Below are 9,235 nucleotides of genomic sequence, written 5' to 3'. Positions count from 1 at the left end.
ACCTGACAGGGCTCGTATACAGTTAAGCTAACTGATCAGAAGGATACCATGATAAGAGGTGGAATAGTTCTGTTTGGAATTAAACTCTGTAACCAGTAGACTCAGACACACAAGCTCAGATGGTGATTAACGATGCATGGATGTTGGTGTTGTTGTTTTTATTTTTCACAATAGTCAATAGCCCTTCGTGTGCTTTATTTTATTTATTACAGTAATGAAGTGGTGTTGATAGCTAAACTGTGTGCTTTGTACTTAATTGAAAAGAGCTGTAGTGAAAGTGTTTTCTTTTCCTCGGGGAAGGGGCTCTTTGCGTTTTGGTTTGGTGGTGGTGGTGAGGGGTGTTGACTTTTGACTTTGCCATGGGAAGCAAAGGGCCTTTTTTTTTCTTGCTTTTAAGCTGTAGCCTGTGACTTCCATTTAACCATATTTTTGTAGTGAGTGCTAAATTGTGTGATTTCTCTTTGTCAGAATACAGATTCATTGCTTGCATGTCCTAAGTTTCTGTTTTATGGGAAATTTTCTGGGAATGGGGTTCCTTCTTTTGCAATATGTATCCACTTTTAGGCCGTCTAATTTAAAGGTTCAACAACTCTCATCAGATTTTATTAACAAGCCAGTTTTTTTGAGTAGCGTAGCACTAACTTGCACCTTTCAGATCTAACTCAGGTGAACACCTGTTCATATTTGTGTTGTCTTTAGGTCTTGTGATTACCAGTTTTCCTGTTCCAAGGTCCCCATTTCTCTTCCTTTCAGAGGTTATATGGGTGGGAGATCACCCCTCGCCTCAATTTATCCTGGACACTAGATTCTGTTTTGGCTCTATTCTACCTGATCAACATTCCTGTAACTCTAACGCAGGATACTTAAATTTTCTTTTTAAATGTTCATGTTGTTGAAAGAGTGTTTTATCCTCAATAATAATTTCTTCTCTAGCTTAGGACCTAACTATCTACCTGTGTAACCTGGAAGGCTGGAATCTGTCTACATAGATAGATGTCTACCATATGTGTCTCTAAGAATAGATTTTAATAAGAAAGTAACAATAACTTGACTTGGAAGAGTCAAGTTAGATTTCCCATGACCACCTCCTTACAACTCTAACATATCGGTACCTCACTGTTACTGCCAACTACTACTTTTTTTTTTTTTAGCTGTGGAAGAGTCTTCTGTTCAATATGATCAGAAAGGGCCTTCCTATATCAATAGCTATTTAGCAAATCCCCATCCAAGCCAACCCAGATACTGAAAACAAATGGTGGGTTGATGGGTTCAGCTATTTCTGTGGGTAATTCATTTAGACTAACTGTTTAAGGTGGGATTAGGGAGGAGAGCATATATCTGAAGGTGTGACGTGAGCTTAGTGGTGAGCTCATACTAATAATCTTGAAACAGTTATAAAATTGAATCAATCAACAGGTAGTTGCATGTGTTAATTTTTTCACTGTGCCAGTGGGTGATGCAAAATGAGGGAATTGCACATTAGTTTGGGAAGCAAAAGTCATGCAAAAACCAGTCAAGAATTACTAATTGCTAAATGACTTGGTATTGTTTCAACTACAAAAGGAATTCAGAGTAGCAAGAAAATAGATAAGGTGGAGTTGAATAAGGCTGTGGTGTGCGTGGCAGATAGACTGGCACTAGACTTGCACCACTGGGTATGTCTTAGGCAGGTAAAAGGAAGACTGGATATGCCTGGAGGGTATAGGATGGAGTGAGCCGAAGCAGAGGCATAGAGGAGAAGACTCAGTGTGTGGAGAAACCAGACTGTCTAAGGTGGGTCTTGAGAGCTGGGCATAGGAATTTGGACTGATTGTGGAAGTCCTTATAGATCAGTTCTTAAGAAGGAAGGTAACACAAGGAAAATTACAACCACCAGTGTAAGATGTGTCATGGAAATTTCAAAGCAAGTGTGTTTTGATAGCAACCTTTTGTTTTTCACCTCTTCTAATATTAACTGCCTTTATAAAGGATGGTGATTATTACTGTGTGCATAAATTGTTTGAACTTGAGATTCTTATTAGAAATAGATAGCATTCCAGGTGGACCAAGTGAACTTTCTCTTTCTTTTTTAAGAGGTTCTCAACACTGCTCTAATTTCAGAGTCTGTACCTCACAAATCACACCTGGTCATCCTAAATTCTGTTTGAATTGCTACATGTTCCTATTTTAGGCCTGGAAAGAAATTTGAGAATTTCAAATTTGACTTGACTTACTTGAAATTTTAGTAACTGAACTGTTCCTTTGAATGTGGTCCTTAAATGGCCCCCAGGTTACTTTGGGCCTTTGTAGACAAAACCTTGGCCTAAAAGGAATTTCTGATGTAGCACAGTGGGCAGATGTGGAAAAACTTGTAAACTTGCTGAACAATATTTTATAGTTTACGGTTGAAAGAAGCATTTCCTTATTGAAACCTTGGAGAGGGGAGGCTACAGATCTGTGAGTAGAAATTTCTGGGCTAGTGGCCAGGTGCAGTGGCCCACACCTGTAATCCCAGCACTTTGGGAGGCCAAGGTGGGTGGATCACGAGGTCAGGAGGTTGAGAGGTCGAGACCATCCTGGCTAACACAGTGAAACCCCGTCTCTACTAAAAATACAAAAAATTAGCTGGGCATGGTGGTGGGCATCTGTAGTCCCAGCTACTTGGGAGGCTGAGGCAGGAGAATGGCGTGAACCCAGGAGGCGGAGCTTGCAGTGAGCTGAGATTGTGCCACTGCACTCCAGCTTGGGGGACAGAGCGAGACTCCATCTCAAAAAAAAAAAAAAAACAAATTTCTGGGCTAGTTTAGATCAGGTTGAACATACACTTAAACATTGACTCAGTACTCCTTTAAGTGCTCAATTTTACGCTGTGTGTGGTAACACTGTGCTTAGTATTTATAGTGTCCACTAAGGAGGGCAGGAGGGACTGTAACTAACACTAACCAAACATCTGCCATATGGATTGTAATGATAAGGGATTTACATAAATTACATAATTTAATTCTCACAGTAAGTGTTTGTTGAAGGCATTGTTAATATCTTTTCCAAAACTAAGACAGAGAGGTTAATTAACTTCCTCCTGATCACAGGACTGCTAAGTGTTAAGAGTCTGATTCTAGATTCAGAATCATGGTCTGCCTGACCTCAGAAGCTGCATTCTTTCCTCTTTGTCAAGCTGTAGCCCCAAAAGACAAAACTCTATTCTCTCATAATCCAGTAAGAAAGCCAATAAGCACCAAGAAGGGCTGTCCATGTGGCTTCAGATAAAAGACGAACATCAGGACAGTGAGTGGGATTCAGAAGTCTTCGTGAAGGAAGTAGAAGTTGACCTAGGTTTTAAAGAATGGTAGAGGGTAGGGACCTCTTTTATTGAGTGCCTACTATATTTGTCATTGTAGACCCTCTCCAAAGATAATTTTATTTAATGCACAGCAATCCAGGGTTGTGAGATGATTAGTCCATTTCACGTCTGCAAAATATGAGGCTGTGTTAAGACAAGATAGCATAAAAAAAGAAAAATATGAGACTAAAAGATAAAGCAAGTTTCTGAAAGCTCTACACGTAGTGAGTGCTAGAGCTAGGGTGAATGGGATTTGGATTTCTGCAGGTAGAGACAGTGTAAGGATTGACATCTGGGTGAGGGATGGATGACATGAATAAAGGGTAAGAATCTGGGAATGTGAAGCTTGTCCAGGAGACACAAAGAAGCCCAGTTGACCTGGGTTCTAGGAAAGGTGGAAGGAAATACTAGAAAGGTGTTTTGGAGCCAGAGGCAGTCTGGGTGTTTTGGCCTAGAATGCCAAGGCTTAAGAAATTTGCACTGAGTTTGATTTTTTAGGGGCCAAGGATTACTTTGAGCAAATGAATGAGATGGAGACCTTGTCATCAGTTGCTTTGAGATAGATTGGAAAAGGAAACCAATTAGGATATTGCTTCAAAACTAGTTAGGATGTTGCTTCAAAAGTCATATAGAGATGTCAGTGGAACCTGAAGAGATGGGAAGAAAAGGAAAATGTAGTAAATTTTCTTTGAAAATTACCAGAAGTATCTTCTTTGCACTTGTGCTTTTTATAACTGCTAGGCATGCATATTTTATGGTTAAGGAAACGACATTGGTAAATGTCTAATAGGAGGGAGATTCCCAGATCACCTTAATGGGTCTCAGACTATTAAAAACAACTCCTAATTCAGGATTTCATTCCAAAGTGCCACTTGAACCTTCAGTCCAATTCTGTCTTCCTTCCTGACCCAGAATATTTTAGGCTCTCCGAGGTCTTTCGGATTCTCCTTTTCCCTAAGCCTTAAAATGTTCTAGGTTTTCATTTGCCTTCCAGATGTCTCTTTAACCTTTGCCAAACTTCATGTAGGTGTCTGATAATCCCGTGAACTTTCTTTATATTCTCATTGTTTGACATTGTGAAATCAAAACTATTTCCTAATGCAAAGTAAACGCAGAGCTAAAGCCCCCTAAGCAACCTTGCCTGTCTTTTAATGCATTCTTCACAACACTTTGTCCTGCCTTTTTGTAGGATAAACATTTTCACTTAACACCTTTATTCAGAGATACCAACCTAGCACCCACAGTGTTGTTGTTGGAACTTTGAGAGAGTACAAGGGGTTAAGGTTTCGGTGTCAGTGAGATCCGCACTGGCTGGCCTTTGCAGCTGATAGATGTTTTACTTTGGCCTTATAAAGACATTTTACCCACTGGAAACCCTTGTCGCATGACAGGATCAAAAATAGCCCGGCCGCAGCCCCTGCTGTCCATCACCACATGTAAACTGGCATAAGAGTAGGCTCTCTTAGCCGTGTCTACACGTTGTGGACGCGGCAGCCTCCCGGGGACAGTGTTTCATAAAGCCACACCTGTTACTGCGAGTGAGCCAGTCACCTGACCTGCAGCAAAGTTCTGAGTGTGTGCATGACCACGAGCCTGGTTTCTGACAAGCAGTTAAGAACATCTCTGAGTGTCCTCAGAAACACTTGATGACGTCGTTTCTCCTGGCACTGGGAAACATCTACAAGTCTGGTAAAATTGAGTGTATTTTTATCATTGGGGCCAAAGTCCACTATCCTCTGAGATAAATTCATCTTTTCCATGGATGTTCATTAATGAGTGCTCTCAGTAAAACTCTGAAAAGGCAAAGCAAAATCTATGTTTCTGAAAAATCTACACGTGCTGTTCTCTGTTTTGAGTTCTTTGAAATTGGAAGATTGTTACTTGTCCTTGTACTTCTTATAAGTTGGCTTTGCCAACAGCCACATAGCATTATAGTGTCATGTTTTTAGATATAAATATAGGGGGCTTTAATGGAGATTATTTTAAAGAAGAAGATAAATCAGATATTCATGGTAGTGTTTCAGATGGGCAGTAATAAATTGCAAGAGTGAGAATGGAGATGCATGGAATTTTTGTTTAAATACCTCTTGTGATTTATTTTTTTAACCACATTAACTTTTAAGTAACGTCATTGGAGTCTGTCTTGTATTATCTGTGGATGTATAATTTTAAAAAGATACTTGGTTTTGTTTGACTTTCTTGAACTTTTGCAGGATAACACATGATTATACAATTGATATGATTTGTACAAAATATCAACGAATAGGGCAGATTTCAAACATAACACTAACGTATTTCTGCTGATTTGGAGGATGAAACGAGAGTTAGTAGATGTGCAAAAAAAGTTTTCTTGTTATGTAAACCTTTTAAATTTCTATTAATTTTAGAAATATTTAGTTGTACTTCCCTGTCCTGCCTTTTCCCTCAACCTCATCATTTCCCCAAAACCCCTTCTGTCTGTCTTGCATAGAGATAAACAAGCTGGCTGACCCTCAGGTGCCTGATAGTCAAACAGGTTTGGTTGACCGTCGTGTCCTTATGAATTTTATGGGGGAAAAAAAAGAGAAAGAAAGAAAATAAGTGTGCTGCACATCTCTTTGGGAATCACTGCCATGAATGTTAATAGCATTTTTGTAGCTTCCCACGACAGCCTCTTGTGACAGAGTGAGCTGCACTACAGTTCGTTTGAGAAGTGTGATTCTGCTGTGTTTACCACACTTGTGAACTTTTAAACTCCTTTTTTTATTTTGTCGCCTGCTTCCTTTTTTAATTATTATTTTTAATAAGGGTGACTGAGGTTGCAGAGAGATTAATGTGTGCTGAGTCTGCATAGCAATTTCAAGTAGGGTTGCCATGATAATAAACATACGGATTTTGTTAATGTTTATGTTAATTTCGACAAACTGGTGATCACCCCACAGAAGTGAATAATTATGGACTACCTTTTGAGTCCAGTATTCTCGGCTAACAATTTTTCTATTTACTTAATTAAACATTTTTATTTTATGAACTCATTACAAAATTTTCCAAAGTCTTCATCAATTGAGCACTTGTTAAATATCTCTTATGTGTGTAGCCCTCATGAATCTTGATTTATTTTCCAAACTCTTGATAAACTGTATTTAACAGCTCCAAATAATCATACATGACAATTCTAGCAGGGAGGGTGTCATCATATTTTTGGGGTCCAATTCTTCTGGGGGCACTCTATGACTTTGGCTACTGCCTGAGTACTCTCAATGGACCACTAGAAAGTAGATATTGTGGCAACCCTATGCTCATAATAACCACTAAATTGGAGTTTGTTTTATCTTTGAACAACATGCTACGGATAGGAGATGACTACCACCTGACTTTGTTTTCCATTTCTCAACAGGATACCTGCCCACTATGTCTATCCGCAGGCTTTTGTGCAGCCGGGAGTGGTCATTCCACATGTCCAGCCGACAGCAGCTGCCGCCTCCACCACCCCTTACATTGATTACACTGGAGCTGCATATGCACAATACTCCGCAGCTGCTGCTGCTGCCGCTGCCGCTGCTGCCTATGACCAGTACCCCTATGCAGCCTCTCCAGCTGCTGCAGGATATGTTACTGCTGGGGGCTATGGCTACGCAGTCCAGCAGCCAATCACCGCAGCGGCACCTGGGACAGCTGCCGCCGCCGCTGCAGCAGCTGCTGCCGCTGCAGCATTTGGCCAGTACCAGCCTCAGCAGCTGCAGACAGACCGAATGCAATAGACCAGCCATCTGATCAAAGTTGAATTGTTTTCTCTTTCCCTCCCAATTTTCCAATTTTTAGTAGCTAATAAGAGAGTTAACATTGACTTAACAGCTTTAAAAAAAAAAAAACAGCCATGCTATTGTGAAGCAGAGTTATTATTTTTTTTATACTCCAGGTAGTGTTCTAGATGAGAAAGAGGTAAGAATGAGGGGAATGGGCACAATTTTGGAAATCAATCCCAAAGATCCTGAGTAAATGAAAGGCCACTACGAAATGACGCCAGGAGTAACAACGGAACTTCACTTTTGTAACGGGATTTTTATTTTTGCTCTTTTTATAGTATCAGGGAAGCAAACTGCCTTTTACAAGTTAGAAAATGCTGTTTGAATCTAGTTGAACCAGGGAATACAGAGCGAGCAATATGTAGCTTGAATTACATTTAAAAGCAGATTTTTTACAAACAAAATGGCGAAAGCACTGATTGTCATTTTTAGCAGTCACTTAAGGCCTATAGAACTTTTTTCAAGTCGGAAGGTCCTGTTCTTACTATCTCAAAAATGGGCATCGAACAATCAATCTAGGAGCGTGGCAGTGGGTAAAATGGTGGACAGGCACCAAAGCTATTTTCTCATCTGTCCTGTGGATGAGTGGAACTGTGGAACAAGTGATGTGGAATTAATGGGTGCAACAGCTGTACAGACAATCAATAACACACACAGTTCTGGAAAGAACACATCACTTGTGCTTGTTTGATGAGCTTGTCACATTCTAATCCCTCTCCCCATCCTGTTTCAATTTTGGGAAACTTGTATCTGCTGGTGTCAGCAATTCTGATTCTGAAATAGGATCAGGCTTTTACTACAACAGCCTTCTCTTTCTATTTATTGTGTCGACTCGTGGCTTATGAATAAAGGCAGGCAAAGTTTGCAGAACTGTCTTAAGGACATTTATTTTTTTTTCCCTTTTTAAGTAATTTTACACTTTTTAGTATCTATTTCAGAGTCATATTTAAAACTATTTATTAGTGACTACAGTACATGAGACAACAAGGTTACTGAGATTACAATTCTTCAAAGGTTAATGATAATGTGGTTTATACTGTGCCTTAATAGTAATGCTATTTAAGATATTTATTTTTAAGTTTTACTATGCTGCACTCTAAAGAAAGGAACTTTAGATGTGACACTGTAAAATTATGTATTCATCTCATGGCATAAATTATTTAGTAGGTCTAGATGTAGCGTATTAAATATTAACCTATTCAACTAAAGATGTTGACTTGGATTTATTTAAATTCATATGTGCACTGTATAAGAGAGTACTCTTACATTAACACATTTTAGTTTAGTTTTTAGATTTTTTTTTTAAACAAGATATATTGCTAGTCATGCTTCCTCCTCTGATTTTGCCTGTGTAGATCTCATTTATCGGTAATTCATTAGTTGAACACTCTTCTTAATGTAGTTTTTAAATGCTGCTTTACATTTTTCTTCTGAAACTGCAATACTTGCAATTTTTATTCTTAAACTAAATTGAATACTATTTTACACTGTATTGGATTTTTATACTTGAACAATTTCATACAAGGGAAGACAGGTTAGCATTTTTATGGACTTTATCCATTATCACTGGATTTACTTTAAGTATTCCCATACTAGACAGTGTTATGTAATGTAGACATGACTCTCCTGTGCAAATTATTTATTCGTTGTGTATATTGCTTTATAACATTTCAGATCTTCTAATCTATTCACTTGTATTAAATATAATTTTTAAAAACTTCTGTTGCATTGGCTGTTTCTAATTCTGTAGTAAAGGTGAATGATTTCTCTTTTGAACTTGAATCAATAGCCGTGATTGATACGTAACATTTTCAGTGAGCATAATACTCTCTTGGATGTCCTGGTTTTGTGCCTTTAAAGTAAGTTTCACTAACTCAGTATCTACCTTATACTTAGCAAATGATATAGGTCATCCCCTAGCCCACCAGGGGAGCCCTAAAGGACTTCATATCACTGAAAACTGGTTAGCTGAAAGATGGCTTGGAAGGCGTGGGCCAGTAGTAGAGAGGACTAGTCAGAAGTGGGAGCAGCCCAGTGGTGCTGGGGTCAGCTAAACTGAGGTTTGGGCTGGACTCCCACTTTTCAGCAATGTGAGTGAAGCCAATTGCTCTTTGTAATTCACCATTTTTTT

The 9,235-nt window shown here is 39.1% G+C and overlaps 1 protein-coding gene across 2 annotated transcripts in view; it reads left to right on the top strand.

Moving 5' to 3' along the window:
• Positions 1–8,821, top strand: part of RBM24 (RNA binding motif protein 24) — a 12,572-nt gene extending 3,751 nt beyond the window's left edge. For both annotated transcript variants that reach the window (XM_055264101.2, XM_055264100.2), the window contains exon 4: positions 6,696–8,821. In XM_055264101.2, the coding sequence (XP_055120076.1) occupies positions 6,696–7,059 (364 nt within the window). In that variant the 3' untranslated portion in view covers positions 7,060–8,821. The remainder of the gene's footprint in view (positions 1–6,695) is intronic.
• The last annotated feature ends 414 nt before the right edge of the window (positions 8,822–9,235 follow it).

This window comes from Symphalangus syndactylus, chromosome 23, assembly GCF_028878055.3.
Source record: "Symphalangus syndactylus isolate Jambi chromosome 23, NHGRI_mSymSyn1-v2.1_pri, whole genome shotgun sequence".
Taxonomy (NCBI): Eukaryota; Metazoa; Chordata; class Mammalia; order Primates; family Hylobatidae; genus Symphalangus; species Symphalangus syndactylus.
Note: the sequence above shows the minus strand (reverse complement) of the source record. Positions and strands in the feature narration are given on the sequence as shown.